This window comes from Siphateles boraxobius, unplaced genomic scaffold (genome assembly GCF_051911475.1).
Source record: "Siphateles boraxobius isolate OS27281-9 unplaced genomic scaffold, OSU_SipBor_1 53, whole genome shotgun sequence".
Lineage (NCBI taxonomy): Eukaryota > Metazoa > Chordata > Actinopteri > Cypriniformes > Leuciscidae > Siphateles > Siphateles boraxobius.
Window position 1 is genome coordinate 6448628 of NW_027509175.1, and position 16546 is coordinate 6465173.

At 35.4% G+C, this 16546-nt stretch overlaps 1 protein-coding gene across 6 annotated transcripts; it reads left to right on the forward strand.

Moving 5' to 3' along the window:
• Positions 1–1959: 1959 nt before the first annotated feature.
• On the forward strand, positions 1960–13133 carry brat1 (BRCA1-associated ATM activator 1). 6 transcript variants are annotated; one of them, XM_077205191.1, is made up of 14 exons: positions 1960–2036; positions 2264–2429; positions 4269–4423; positions 5265–5412; positions 7058–7451; positions 7855–7974; positions 8546–8625; positions 8706–8809; positions 9279–9462; positions 10172–10245; positions 10352–10436; positions 10911–11009; positions 11115–11284; positions 11859–13133. In XM_077205191.1, the coding sequence occupies exons 2-14, from the start codon at positions 2303–2305 to the stop codon at positions 12579–12581; spliced, it is 2463 nt and encodes an 820-aa protein (XP_077061306.1). In that variant the 5' UTR covers positions 1960–2036; positions 2264–2302; the 3' UTR covers positions 12582–13133. The 6 variants fall into 6 exon arrangements, with proteins under 6 accessions (XP_077061306.1, XP_077061304.1, XP_077061308.1 ...); XM_077205189.1 differs by having other exon boundaries at positions 2010–2088; XM_077205193.1 differs by having other exon boundaries at positions 2026–2088; positions 8709–8809.
• Positions 13134–16546: the final 3413 nt, after the last annotated feature.

Here is a 16546-nt window from a genome sequence, read left to right on the forward strand (position 1 = left end):
GACCTACCATATTTCGCCGAACTCCATAATATTAGTTCCGTGCGAATCGGCATCTCTGTGATTTGGCGTATATAATTTTTTCAAGGTCTTTTTTCCCTGTGTGCTTTTTTTATCCAGCTTTCGGGAAGAATGGAGGCTGCGTTGGAGTGTGTTTTGATTGTATTTTTGGTGCTGGGTCATATTGCTATACACCATACAACTATACAATTTGCAGAAAGAGAAAGCTGAAAATCATCAGAAGAGCAAAAACAAAAAGATTGATTAGATGGAAATGAAAGACACGTATAGCAGCATGCGGTAAGAAAAATTCTTCTGTTTATGATCATACAGCTAGACCTATAACGACAAAACATTTCCAAGCAATAGCCTATTAACATCATATCCGGGAGATAAGTCAGTAAATTCGAGTAAAATTTCTAAATCACACGAGATAATTCCAAGTGCGAATAGGGCTTTTAGTGAACGTAAACAGTTGAGAAAGAAAATGCATGTATATCTTTTCTATTTTAATATATAATTTATTCCGTTGGTCAAAGCTGAATTTTTAGCATCATTACTCCAGTCTTCAGTGTCACATCCTTCAGAAATCAATGTTGATTTGGAGCTAAAAAAAAAACATTTCTGATAATGTATGAAACAGTTGTTTAACATTTTTCAGGATTCTTGATGAATATAAAGTTGAATGAACAGCATTTATTGCATTTATTAAATGTATTGGTAACACTTTACAATAAGTTCTCATTTGCTAACATTAGTTAATGTATTAACTACCATGAGCTAACAATCAGCAATGCATTTATTACAGTATTTATTAATCTTTGTTAATGCCAGTTTATAAAAATTCAGTTTGTCATTGTTTGTTCATGTTAGTTCAACAATTTTAACTATTGAAACCTTATTGTAAAGTGTTACCAATTTATTAAATAGAAATCTCTTGTAACATTTTGATTGTCTTAATTTTCACTTTTGATCAATTTAATGCATCCTTGATGAATAAGTATCAATTTCTCTCTCTTTTTTAATCTTATCAAAAACGTTTGAATGATATCATTGTTTCAACAAAAATGTTAAGCAGCAAAAACTGTTTTCAACCTTGATAATATAATATTCCTAATTGTTTCTTGAGCAGCAAATCAGCATATTAAAATGATTTCTGAAGGATCATGTGACACTGAGGACTGGAGTATACTGAACATTCAGCTTTGCCATCACAGGAATAAATTATATTAAAATAGAAACAGTTATTTCAAATTGTCATATTTCATATTACTGTTTTTACAGTATTTTTGATCAAATAAATGCAGTCTTGTTGAGCACAAGATACTTCTTACAAAAACATTTAAAACATGTATGTTTACAAACTTTTGACAGGTACTGTATAAATGAATAAAATGTTTAATCTATTTCAAATGTAGGCTAATATTTCTTTTGATGAAAATGTTGTACCAAGTTTTTAATATGCAGTTCTAATGAGTGACAATTACTGTAGCCTACCTCCGTGTATTCTGGCGGAAACTGTGTTACCATAGTAAATATTTGCAAGGTCCAAAAGTAGCCAAGACTAAACTGAATAGATAAAATAGAAATCATTTTCTAGCATTCTAGCAGATGTCCTTTCCCCCCAATGCGCGTAGAAATAAACTGTAATGAAAAATATCAGAATACTATTATTGCTCAGGAAAAAAAAAATTAAATCCCAATTTCAATTTAATTTAAGCAGTTTTAGTTAATCTGATGTGCTGACTGTCTCATGTTAAGTCATCGCGCACTTGACAAAATGAATCGTTTAATTTTTAATGCAGTATGTTTTCTTTTAGTTGGACAACTAGAAATGCGTCAGACAATATTGATGCTGACTGCCTCCTATCTGCATAGTTAGGAACTGTTAGCGTCCGCTGTAACCATGCGTGTGAATGAGAGGCGGGTTTTCTATTGAAGAACATTAAAGTGCGCAGAATTTGCGCATACGTAGCTGGAAGCGTCAACGCTCTGCTCGTATGTTTTATGTCCTTTCCAGCACGCCGTACAGAGCGAAAGTAAGTCCAGTCAACGTTGACACCAAACTGTTTAAATGTGATGCATGATAGGGTGGGTTTTCCTTCAATACTGTAGATATTTTTCCCCCAATTGCTTTTGAATTACTTATTGTATTTTAGTGTACAGATGCAGACTCAGACAAACGTTTGAATCGTTTCTCCATACTGGCGTAACGTTACCCTTTTGTGATTGTATCAAGGTAACTTTTTGTTGTTACCACTTGCAGTTGGATTTGATGTGCTGGTGACTCAGGGATTTTGATATCATGGACAGTGACTGCTTATCTTTGCTACCTGCGGTCTGTCTGGTACTGGCCGACCCGAAGCAGTCTCCACCTGATGACACCTCGTTAGAGAAACTGCTCGATTGGTTCAAAGAGCTGCACAGCCAAAGTGAGTAAACTGGAATCAAATTGATACAAATGTTTGACTAGTTGAGACCAAGATTTCATAGATAGAGTAATATAGTCTATATCTGTGCTTGTAGTGTTTGAGAGGAAATTAAATTATTTTACTTAAGTGTTTACACAACTATCAGTATCTATCTATCTATCTATCTATCTATCTATCTATCTATCTATCAATACATATTAGTGTTGTCAACTAATTCTCACATTGACTTTCCAAATTGACATAAAAACAACAAAGATGGTATATTTTAAATATTTGTTAAATGGCATATAACTAAGTACTATGAGTACTGCTACTGATGTTTTTTTGTTTTGTTTTTCAATTTCTAGGGATGGAATGAGTAATTCCAGCCATTCAACATTACAGTATAATTGAAATCCATTATTTTTTTTAAGATTTAATAGGCTAAAAATATATATTATAAATAATAATATTATTAACTTTTAATTTAACCCCTTAACTCTCACCCCCTCCCCCCCTTTTTCACATAGACATAAAAATCATTAATCAAACTTAAATGGTTGTAATTCAAGAATGCTTTGGAATATAGACATATGGTTGATCTTGTTTTTTTCCCAGACATTTTCCAGATTATTGTAGAAGTGTAGAAATTATTAAAAATGAAACAGAAAAAAAGTGATATACGTTTAAGTTTATGAAATAATTTAATGTAAAAATATAATTATTAATATTTTATATAAAATATATATTACAAAACATATTTTACTCTAAAACTGCAAGAAAATTAAAGCCAAAAATCTGAACAAGTTGTGTTCCAAATTTAAGGTTGATATCTCAAAAAATGAGTTTACAGTAAGATTTTATTCAGGCGCAGTACCCAACTTTTTCACTAGGTGAACACCAGACTCAATTACTGCCCATATAAGGGCGCCTCCATTTTCATATGTGTTTTGAGTGATCTGAACCATGTATTTCCATAATTTTCATACAATTTATGAAGTAGACATCCTATTCAGAAGTAGTATGGGTGGTTTGGCAGTATTTGATTTGAATTCAACCTCTAATAAATGCATAAAAAAAGACCACATATGTGCGTTATAGCTCGCAGCCGCATCACAAATCGAAAATCCATAATATTTTTCTTTATATTTAAAACATTTTCAGACCCTTTTTTCTCATAAAATGGATTTGGTGTTATCTTTTGAACTCTTGGCATGAAAACAAACTGACGTTTCTACCAATCTTTCATAATTTTTCATGTTTATTGCTATTTCAAAATAAAGGCCTAAATACTCCTAATGAATATGAAATATTCTTGTTGCAAATTGATAAATTACTGCTCCTCTGTAATTGATTTTAGAAAACAGTCACCAAATATGAAAACTAAAGAACTTTAAGCTTTCAAATGATATATAGTTTGTCAATATTACTTTAGGTTTTTACTAAGATATTATTGTTTTAAATATATAGTGGCAAACTTTCCGCCTGTGGGACGGTGACACCACTTCTTCCCAAAGCATTTATAATAAATGTCATGTATAGCTGTGCTTTTAACATAGTGTGTTGAAATAATGAAAGCTGTTAATTTTACAATAAGTAAGAAAATGAATAGTTAAAACATTTGGTATCCATATTTTTATGTGAGGATCGATACATCGGTAATGCTAAAATTTACACTTGTTTTTTTGCACTCATACCTGTGTGTCTTAATTATTGAGACAATCACGTTACTGACAGGATCAAAAGCAAGCTGGGCTTGAAGCATGTAAGCATCCTTAGAGTCTCGAATATCACGCACAATATACGTACGTATATATACTGCACATACTGTCTGATAGTGATTACTACATGTTTCCTCAGGTAATGAACAGGTGCTTTTGCAACATCAGCCGTGCCTCAAGGAGTTCATTTCCAGTGTTTGTACATCTAAAACTACGGATCCTGCTATCCTGTCTTTCACCCTCAAGCTCACTGGACTTTTGGCTGGCACCAAGCAGGGTTTCCACTTGCTTGAGGTGAGATAGTTTCCACTATATTGTCACACTAACAGTGACAGATTATTTGCTCGCTCACAGTAGTCTAGATAGTGGTTCTCAACATTTCTGACTTCAAGACCCCCCAATATTTAAAAAAAATATTTGAAGGCCACCCAAAATATTTCTGGATGATACTTGTTTTCAAACTTTATTTACAGAAACTAGGATTGGCAATGTATTAAAATAATTCAATAGAATAATTATAAATAAGTCAAAAAAAAAATTCCACAACTCCAGAAGTTTCAATAACTGAAAGTTTTCAGAGTTTATGCTTTTACATCAATTAATATACATGACTTTTTTTATTATTTCATTATTTGTGATTTTTGAAATACAGTTTTTTTTTTAAACTCACAAATAGCAATTTCCACCCAATAAAATATTTTAAAGCTTGATACAACAAGAAAAAAATATATTCATTATGAAAAATAACCAAGGCATTTTAGAATTGTATTATTTTACATGAATTTTCCTGATCTAGATATCACACTTTTAAAATTCCCATATATATCCAGGTTTTCCAAGAATGCAGTTCTTAAGTAAAAATGTTCCTGATTCTTCATTAATTCCTTCAACAATTGCATTTTATTTAAGAGTAAGAAATATGTCAGTGTTTAATAATTTTTACGTCTTGTCTTATTTTAATCTTCTATTTAAATAATTTTAAGTCATTTTTCGCCCCTCTTGGAAGTTTGCAGAGCCCCTTTGGTTGAGAACCACTGGTCTAGCACTAACCATAAAAAGTACTATAGTATTCTTTGCAGTTTGCAAAGTTTTCCAGTTACATCATGTTTTTGAGTTCTCTGTTTTTGGAAATAAGGAGGGAGGTCTTTTGGTGTGTGTGTTTGAGCGGGAAGCCTGGTTTGTGTGTGATCTTTGGGAGGATGCCACAGTTCGCAGTGGCTGGCTTCAGGGACTGTTGAATATGCTGAAGCACCGACAAGCTCTGGACTTCATCTGTGGAAACGGTGAGAATTTGTCATCTATCATCCATTCCAAAATTATTCAGAAAGTTCCATGAGAGATGAGTTCCAATGAGAGAGTTAAATAAATGGGCCAATGGGCCAGTAAATAAATAAAAAAATTGCAACATAATATATTCTTTAAATTGCAATTTAAGAACTACTTTAATTTAGATGGCATTCAGCAAGGATGCATTCAATTGTTCAAAAGTGTCAGTAAAGACTTTTACATTGTTACAACAGATTTCTATTCAAAGTAAATGTGGTTCTTTTGAACTTTCTATTCATCAAATTATCCTGAAATTTTTTTAGCAGAGTTTCCACAAAAGTATTAAAGACCTATACAGCCACTGGCGGCTAAAAATAACTGTTTTTCTTTAATGTTTAATGACTTTTGAACTGCTAATCCAATCTGTATGCTTTAAAAAGTCCCATAAAGAGGAGATTCACAGCTTTTCTGTCTAATCGAGTTCAGACATTCAGATGCTCCGTAGTGAATGTGATTACGCCATCAAGTTTTGATCAGCATTGATTCGTCAAAGAAACCCATGCGGTTTGTTGCTCTGAGCCATACATGAATGATTGTTGATGCTTAGTCCCACCCCCATGCCCAGATTGGTTAAAACTATCATCTACTCAACCAGTTAACATAGGTTTTGGTCTTTTGCACCACCAATTAGCATCTTTCTTTGGAAATTTGAACTGAGGTAAAGTGAAAAGTAGTTGCGTGAGTGCCATGCATGAAAACAAACACAAAATAACAGCTCTGCGTGAGAGCACTTTCTGACAAAGCATAACCCAATTCAAAAACAAATATAAAACAGTGGTACACATCGGATGAGGCACTGAAATTTGTGTTTTCAAATTTGTGTTGTCCCAGTGGAATTGCGTCCGACGGAGATAACTGGTGCCACCAATAGTTCCGTTTGGTATATGTAAATACTACTTGTAGTTTGTGAAAATCATTTGCTCTGTTTGTATTTTTTATATTTATTTTATATTTATATTTTTGTTGCACAAGACAATTTTCACAATTGTTTACACTTCTTGCTGCACTATTTGTGTTTGTTTTTCATATTCAGATTGAATATATATATGTGTGTGTGTGTGTGTGTGTGTGTGTGTGTGTGTGTGTGTGTGTGTGTGTGTGTGTGTGTGTGTGTGTGTGTGTGTGTGTGTGTGTGTGTGTGTGTGTGTGTGTGTGTGTGTGTGTGTGTCACTTTTGCTTCAGTGTTTTATTACAATGTTTCTATTTGTTTTACATCCTGAACTTTTTTGGACACATCTACATTGTCAGTAAATAAAAAACATCAGCTTTTCACTGAAAATCGCCTATAATAATGTTGTAATAAATGGCTATAACTTGCTTAGGGATTGCTATATGGGGTCACAATTTCATCTAGAAATGTAGAATATCCAAGTACAACTTTCTAAAGGAAAAAATCCAAACTTCAGGAGGATTTGTTTGAGTTGAGTAAAAAACAAAATCAATACAAATGTGCTGACGTTTTTCTGAAACGCATTGTGTTGTTTTAATTAATTATGTTGATTCTAAACTTTTGCCTGTTAGATGCTGTTTGGGTTCAGATGAAACCATGACAAAATATTTTCGATCTTTCGTCTTAAGTCTTATATTCCGTTATATCCACAGGACTCATCAAAGTGATCCTCCAGCTGCAGAACGACGGGAGTCTGTTTGTTGCCTGTCTGGCTAATCAGCTTTTAGTGCACATCCTAAACTTCCTCACATCATCAAACATGACCAATGGCAGTGATGCTGTGGGATCAAGTGAATCATCTTTCAGCCCTGATTGGGTCTCGGTCTCCTCAGAGATTATGAATGGCGTGGTTGAGGCGTTGAGCTCAGATGATCATCCTCGGGTCCTCCAGGGCTTACGGCTTCTGTCATCGGTTCTCTCTCAGTGTGGAGAGCCTATCAGGAGCACGCTATGGAAAGATGTGCTAGTACCTCTGGAAGTCTTGATCAACAGGGGGTCGGAATCATTGACTCAGCCTCTGATGACTGTTCTTCAAGCTGCTGTGAAGTGAGCTGAATAGGAGATTTCTTACATTTTATGTATCTATTAATTTGAGCTAAAATATTTTTATTACCAAAAAAAAACTTTTTATAATAGCATATAAATGTTAATGCTAAAAAAAAACATTAATTCTGCTTTGCATCTAGGTTTTTTCCAATATGAATATCCCTTACATATTTCATTAGTTACATTAAATTATTTCTTATTGTTTGTAGTTAAAGTGATATAATTTAAAAGCTGCTTTTAAAAGGAAAAGAAAGGAAAAAAAGCTAAAATAAATGTAAACATTATTATATTATAGTTTATTTCAATTACTCATTATGGAAAGTACATATGTTTTAATTTCTTCTCTTAAATATGTATTCAGTGTAATGCAAGGATGCAGAGAATTGTTTATCATCTGTTGCAGGACGCCTCTGCTCGGACAATCGGAGTATAAAGTGGAGGAATTATTGGAAGCCATGTTGGGTTCTGGAAACAAAAATGAGAGTTTTCAGTGTGCTGCACTTATCATAAAGCTGGAGAAATGGTGACTACCAAAGACTTTTCACATGTGCATAGTGCAGCATTAGGGGTGGGTGATAAACCGGTAAAAATGTGAAATGATCATCTCTATCGCGGTTACGTTCATGTGACATTGCAGTTCAGCATGGAAGTTTGTTATTGGCATGCTCTTTCAAGCCATAGCAGTTTAGACATTCATATGATTTGTTCTGATAGGTGGTTTTCTGAACGATCACATACAGCATGTGGACACTGAACTGAGTTCTCTTTCATGTCTTATTGTGATTAAACTGTCAGATACACGCAAGGCTATGTCAAAGAATGTCCGTCTTCTGACTGGCTGACTACAGGCTTGAAGACCTTTTAATTACATTACTTAGGCTAGTAGCTTTTCTGTGATCTCGAAATTAGTATTGAGAATTGTGACATTTTAATGATATCTAATATTTCTGGCAAAAATAAGTATTGTTAACGTGATATTAAATTACAAGATTTTGGTATCATCCATCCCTATGCCACATACGCACATTTGAAATGGCAGCCAGTTATGTATTGTGTTATTTCTCTTTATTTCTCTCTCTCTCTTTATCCTTTAGTCCTGAGGTCTTAAAGAGGAAGGCCATTGATATCGTCTTGCTCCCCCTGCAGTGTGTGTCAGCACAGTCTCAAAACACTGGTATCACACATTCACTGAATTGTACCTTTTATATTGTAAAAACCTTATAGTTGTACTCACAGACGACTTCATATCTCCAGCAGAAAAGATGAATTTAGCCCTAAAGGAACAGCTAACACAGAAAGCCTCATGTATTTCCCACCTCATGCAGAGTTTATCAAGTCTAGAAGAGCTGGCATACACAGTAAGTAGACTTTTGGTTCACTCTCAAGACTCTCTTTGGGCCGGTGCACACAGAACCTGTTTTTAGGTTTCCCACTGTGCTACTTTTTAATAGTTATTTATGTATATGTGCACTGATATCTTTGACTGTTGCATCGCATCTCACTGCGCTTTTACAGCGTCTCGCACAAAAGTGATGCCTTTTTTTTTTAAAGGAGATTGTGTCAAGTTCAAAGTTTAAGTTCCAAAATTTATCTCGAAAAGCAGCTCTCTTTCTCTCTGCAGTTGAAAACTATTTTGCAGTGTCCTGCATTTTTGAAAGCAACAACACATTCTGTGTAAATGGTTCCTAAGGCCAGTCTTGATGCAATCTACAGATTTTTTTTTTTTTGCGCATTGTCCATGCAGATTTTACTATACAGTCTGTGGAATGGGTTTAAATATGGTAGAATGTGTATTCCACAATGAAATGTGTACCTTTCTTTTGTTAGAAATACCAGTTTGAAGGCATTTCCATTCACTCGGTCACCAGCTCTGTGGTGTTGCTTCTGAGGATTTGCTCTGGGCATTGCCCCTCCTCTTTGATTCAAAATAATGCCTCCAATCATCTGATTGGCTGCTGCAAGGTTCAGAGGTGTGGCCTTGATACATTAGGTGCTCTCAGCGTGTGTGAAGGTAAAGACTCCTTCAGATAGAATTTGAGTTGATATTGTTTGTTGATATTGATATGACAGGGATGAGTAAAACCATCATAATTAATTACAAAAAATAGCATTATCAATATGCACAATGTTAATGCATCAGCACACTACTGTTAAAAAGAGTTAAAGGTAATAAAAACAACTTTTTTTTTTCAAAGTCTCTTATGCTCACCAAGGCTGCATTTGTTTGATCTTAAATACAGTAATATTGTGAAATGTTATTACAGTTTAAATAAACCGTTCTTTATTTGAATATATTTAATCATTTATTTTTTTCTTGTGGTGGCAAAGCTGAATTTTCAGCATCATTACTCCCAGTTTTCTTCAAAAATCATTTTAATATGCTGATATGATGACAGTTCTGCTGCTTAATATTTTTGTGGACACACTGATACATTTCAGTTATTTTTTTAAATGAATAGAATGTTCAAAATAATGGCATTTATTTGAAATGTTTCAACAATGTAAATATGTTTACAGTCACACTTGATCAATTTAATAATCCTTGCTTAATAAAAGTATTAATTTATAAAAAATGATTAAGTGTAAATATATATGTATAACCTTACTGACCAGAGTCCAGAGCCTTCTGACTTGGCATCATTGACCTTGAAAGTAATTGGTATTGAATTAGTATTGGCTGATTAATATATCTGATATCTGATTAATATTTCTACATATAGAAAATGTGAATATAAGGAAGGACATATTTGGTGTCCTCTTGGACTATCTAAAGAGTCCAGACTCCCATGCTACAGTAAGTATGCACACTTCCTTATATCTGGCTAATATTACTTTTTGCCTTTAAAGCAGATCTGTTGTTGAAACTCCTTATTTACTTGAAGCTTCCTGTGTTTTCCAAGGTCTTGAAGAAAACCTATCAGGCTACTTTGAGCTGGATTGCTGTGTGTACACCCTTCCCTGATCTCCTGCAGTTTATCAGCCATGGTGAGGAGCACTTCAGGCTCATTTGTAATGTAATGCAGAAATTTTGATAAAAGGCTTGTATCTAAAAACATTTAATCAAACAAATACAAAATGTCTTTATCATTTAAAGGGATAGTCCAACCAAAAATAAAAATGCTGTCATCATTTTCTGTCCATCATGTCGTTCCAAACCTGTATGACTTTCTGTCTTCTGCGGAACAGAGGAAGATTTTTTTTTTAAGAATGTTGGGATCTAAACAGTTTCGGGTCCCACTGACTTCCAAAAAATATGTGTATATGGAAGTAACTGAAACTATTTGGCAACCAACATTCTTCAAATATGTTTGTTCCAAAGAAGAAAGAAAGTATTAATAGATACAAAAATGATCCTATTGTTTTGGAAGATTCAGCAACGACATCATGCACATTTCAAAAACATCGACATCAAAAGACTTCACAGTATATGGTCATGAAGTGAGCTTGTGTATTCTGCAGACCTCTTTCCCGTATTGAAGAAACGAATGTGTGATTTGCGATGGGAAGTGAGAGACTCCACACTAGAGTTCATCACCCAGCTGACTGTTGCCCTCAACGGTACCACAAGCATATCGTTATGCTTTTACTATTTCACCTTTTGCTCTGCAGAGTATTTTAGGGATAGTTTTCATTCTAACTGTACTTTTTGTCTCTTTCTCCCAGGTAACAGTGGTTTCATTGAAGCTCTCCACAGCAGCGGCATGGTCTCCATTCTCCTCTCTTCACTGGCAGATTCAGAAGGCTATGTAAGAGCTAGTGCTGTGGCTGTCGTCGGGGAGGCAGTTACCTCTTCTCTCCATCAGATGGTGCTTGTGAGCAACAGCAATCTGCTGGTGAGACTTACTCAATTCGGTCAAATCCAGTTTTTCAAAATGATCTTTAGGATGATCCTGTATTTTTCTTTTGCAAGTGATGTAATTGCTTGTTTCTGATCAATGTAAAACCTGTCCCCTTAATTCCACATTTTGGGAACAGTTTGTTCCTGTCATAAAAGAAATTAAGAACGCAAAATGTTTCAATATTTGGTTTAATTTTGCACTTTCTTGTAAAGTAATGTACTTTATCAACTAAAAAGGTGCAATTTTGGTCAAAAGTGACTAAAATGTGTGAATATGACATGATCAGATGTTGATTATTAATATATTGCTGTATCACAGAGCTCTCAAAGGGACTTGATGATGGAGAATGTTTGCGTCCCCCCTGAGAACCTTTTGAGTTGTCCAAAGGCAAAGTTTCTAAAAATGAGTTTTGGACCACCCGTGTGAAGAAAGCCATTCAGTCCTCAGTGGACTTGTCAAGTGTCACAATTGTAGCTCATTGGTCATTTTAATGGTTGGACACTTGACATCATGTTGATATTCTTGTTTCATTTTAATCTCATATTCTTCACATGTTGTTGAACTTTAGGACGAAGCTTTGAAACAGATGATGACCATTCTCTCTCAGGACACGGAGGGCTTCCCGCGTAGAGCGGTGGTCAAAGCCTTCACATCATGGCTGAAAGGATCACACCTCGTAACAGCTGTGCACCCGTTCCTGAGCTCCGTCCTGTCACTGGGATCCAACGATTTTGACTGGGAAGTTAAAATGCACACACTGGAGCTGGCAGAAGTGTTGATGGAGAAGACACTGACCTGCTGTCCATACGCAGTCCAGAACTTTGCTTCCTCTGAAAAGACACACTTGATGCAGGCCTTGAGCAAACTGAAAGAATTTGGGCTGTTTGACTTGCTTTTTAACAGCTTGTTTGACTGCGACAGACCTGTGTGTGAGAGAGCCTGTGCACTCTTGCTCAAACTCAGAACACTTACATCTGAGAGCGCAGACTTCGATTCCGCTCTTGTCTTAAATGTAAATGGGAACAGATGGGGGGACGAGGTGCAGAGTAGATACCTCAACACACAACAGGCCAAAGGTTCTGTGTGCGCATCTGATAAGAGAATGGACACTGATCTGCACTGCATCAAAGTCATTAGCCTACCCATGATACTGCACATACTCGATCTAGATGACATGCAGAGGACGTTGAAGTTGAGTAGTGATCACGTCGTGAATTCGCCCCGATCGCTAATGGAGGACATTCTTTCAGCAGCCCAGCAGAGTGAGGACAATATAGTAGATTGCTATTGAGAATATACTGTTACAATTTGAGACTTTTTTTAGGGCAATTTAATAAAGGATGATGTAGTCTTTTCAATTTGTTGTATAGTCTAAAGGTCCATTACATTTTTACAACCTGTATTTTCAGAGTTTTTGTAGTGTTGTATTTTTATTTTAAAATTATTATTGGGCTGCACAACTTGGCCAAATGATTGTTGTGATTATTTTGTTCTATATTGTGATTCATTAGCTTTTCAGCAACTCATAAACCTCCTTTTGGGAACCCTGTCTTTCAGGGTTGGGAATCCTTTGAGGTTCCTGTACAGTACTAAGTGCTCAACAGTCTTGAACAAAGCCCCAAAATTCTGTGTTCACTGCAGTGATCATGTGATAGAAAACTGGCCTGCTGTTATTCCCTTTCCTCTTTTTAAAGCTTTGAACAAACAATTCAAGCACATCCTCCAACCTGTGAGGATCACCTTGGAACTTAGGAAAATGCTTTGTAGACTATATGGACAATAGTCTACTTGATGATTTTGAAACATTACATTAAAAATGTATTTACACTTGTGTACAAAAAAACTTAACAGGATTCCAATTATTCTATGTACAATAGTTCATAGTTTTTGTTCAATGCAACCCTGAGCACGTTGGCTATTTAAAAAAAAAAATATATATATATATTTTTAAATTCTTCATTGCAGGTGCACAAATCCTATTCTACAAATTACACTCAAAGGCTCATATTTTTGTTGAGAACAGTAACATTTTTGCCAATCATACACATTTCTTTGGGTATGATTTTGTGAATCATCTATACTGTTTGGCTATTCTCAAGTGGTAACAAAAGAAATTAAGTCCTAGCTAGCACATATTGTTTAATTATGTCGATTTCAGTTAGCTGTGGTATGTGTAGATAAGATCATGGACCGGTAAATCTCATAATCACAATGCAAGTTTGTAATAATAAAAAAAACTATCCTTTTAATATATATGCTTTTAATATTATTACATAATTTATCAAATATTATCCAATATACCTGATGTCACTTTAAGACCTGACGCAAGGATCCATTATAGTACTGTTACACACATTTTCTTTCTCAACTTTTTAAAAACATAACTGACTGGGTTTACTTGAATACTCACCAAGACCAGCATTTTGATTGTTTAAAGTCAATAAGCAGCAAAAAAGAACAAGAGAGTGAGTGAGGTGGGTTTGTGCTGTCGGAGAGATGAGAGCGCGAGAAAGAGCTGCTGGTATCGTGTATTTATTCAGATATTTCAGTATCAATATGTATCGAAAAATGTATATTTTTGACAACACTACATTGCACTTATTCATATTGCACTCTATTTATAATTTCAGACTACAAATGTATTTATTATATACAGTAGTCTATAAAATTCAACTAGCCAAAGTGGCTATGAGTGACTGCGTTACATGCCACTGCTGAAACCCACCCGCATATGGTGGGTAGCGGGTGTCAATGTCAAGCCCTGACTGCAGACTAAAGGGGCGGTCACACTTCCCTTTTCATTCCATTGACTTCCATTCATATACATGTGAATGTGGGAGGCTCTTGCAAAAAGTTTTGCATTTTAATGCACTCCACAGTTCAAGTCTGGTGAACTCTGACCTAAGAATTCGCTCTACATGATAACGTGTGACCAGTAGAAGACAATACATGAAGGTGTGAACTCTTGGCTGATTTAAAATAATGATATTTTTGTTGTAAAGTCAAGTAGATTGTATATTTTTGAATATATTTCTATTTGTTATATGTTGAATTTATGTTTATAAAAAAGACGCTACAGAGCGTGACGTCATATGCTCAAACCCCTTGTGTGACCGCGCTGTAACTGCTGTGTTGTTTGTGAGAGAGAAAGAGAGAAAAAAGTTTGAAACTTATAAAAAAAACTTTCTCTCTTTGAGTTTAAATTTGCTGATGTGTGACTTCTTTACACCTACAAATTCCACTCTCACAGGTGCTCAGTTTTGCTATAATAATACCCTCACAGAACATGGTAGTAATCAGCCATCCATGCAAAAGCAGAGGTCAGAGTGGTGATCAGGTACATCTGTCCAGGCCAACATCTGATGCCTTCCGCTGCAGCATTTGAGCTGAAATTTTTCATACAATTTTTACATACTTTTCATGTATGTTTCCTTGTGCCATGCCATATGTGTTCTTCTGTCGATTGTCTAGTCCCTCCCATCTTGTTACCTGATAACTGATTCATTTGCACCACCTGTCTCCCTCGGGTCCTCCTTTGTTCTCCCTATTATTCTCCTTGTGTTTGCAGTCCTGTGCTGTTTTGTCATTGTATTTACACTATATCTGTGTCATGTGTGTTCCCTGTGTGTTTCAGTCAAGTCTAGTCTAGTCCAGTCCTAGTCTGTCTTGTTTTCCCCCTCGGTGTAGTTTTTGTTTGTATTTTGTTTTATTTTTATTAATAAAAAGCCCTGCACTTGAGTCCTCACCTCATCTCACCAACCCCAATCCCTGACAACAGGCTTCTCAAGGACAATCTCTCTGAAAAAACCTGGGGTTAATGATTTTAAAATGTGAGTGTTGTTTCAAAAGCATAAATCTTACAGACCCCAAACTTATGAACAGTAGTGCATTGTATGTTTGAGGTTTTGCTCACTAGTAGGCCTAATGGTTCATAGCCGTGAAGATTTTCTTGGACGGGGTGCAGCAGGCCATCAGAATGATGATCTAGGAACATAACATGCAATTTGTCACAGAGCCAACAATGTTACATAGGATTTACAATAGAACATAGGGTTTATTACAAGGAACCAGACTATATATATATATATATATATATATATATATATATATATATAAATTCTTAAGATAATATATTGTGAAATAAATGCCTATGGAATCATTATCATGATTAAACAATAATTCACCCTGTGTTGTAAATGTTTTTTTTTTTCTGTCGCTTTATTATCAATATTTGTAAGTGACGTCACTGATTAACAATAAAGTGCATTCGTTTAGGTTAAATAAATTAGATTCCAATCACCCATTGACAAATTCCCAGCAAAACAAAACTATCGAAAACTTATCTACACAAAGTGGTGGTTAAAACCCCAGAGTTTCATAAAATTAACGTTAACGTTACCTCTTCTGAAAACGGCTGAGCGGCTAACGGACTTTTTCCGAAGACACAAAACCATTTCTATAAAGTAAATATAAAGTAAATATTCAACAGAAGCGTGTCAGTTACATGTAAGAAAGGTGTCACGAACGTTTGTATGTATTATTTATGTGATTTTGTTGACTAAACTCTTCTTAAAGTCTACCCCGCTAGGGGTACAATGAGATCTGGGCTCTGGCCGCAACTTAAAGGCTGATTTATTTATTTTCGAGCCGAATCTGGCCGAACTGGTACGTCTGTACCAGAATGTTTATGATCCTTCTATACACAGATATATTTGCATTGATGGGCGACCATAAAGCCTCTCATTTTGTGAATAGGATCACATTTGCATTAAGGACCCAGTTTGCACTTGTCTAAAGTAACTGCTTACATTTACAAAATAAGCCTACAATAGCAGAAGTAAGCCCTGCTGATGAAATTAAGGTTTAAACACTCTTCAATAAGGCTTCAGTTGTTTAACTAGTTTGTACAAAAAGTACAATAAACCTACTGCATTTATTACTCTTTTAATATGAATCAGCTATTAATAAACTACTAATAAACGGCAAAACTTCTTCACTGCTGATTCCTGGTGGTTTAGAGGAGAATTACTCAGAGTCGCCCCCTGTCGTTTCACAGAATAGCACAACGGCGAGTGCATCAAGTACAAACGCCTCGTCCGTTTGGAGAGGTGCGCGCACAGTCAGCGGAGACTCGCGCTCGTGCGGACGTGTCGAGTACAAACAAGGCTTTAGTGGCGGCCGGAGAGCTCCGGTGTGCTGTAAAGTAAACACTGTGCTTGCAGCATCTAAGGCGGGGGGTCACAGCGGGCGGTCTGG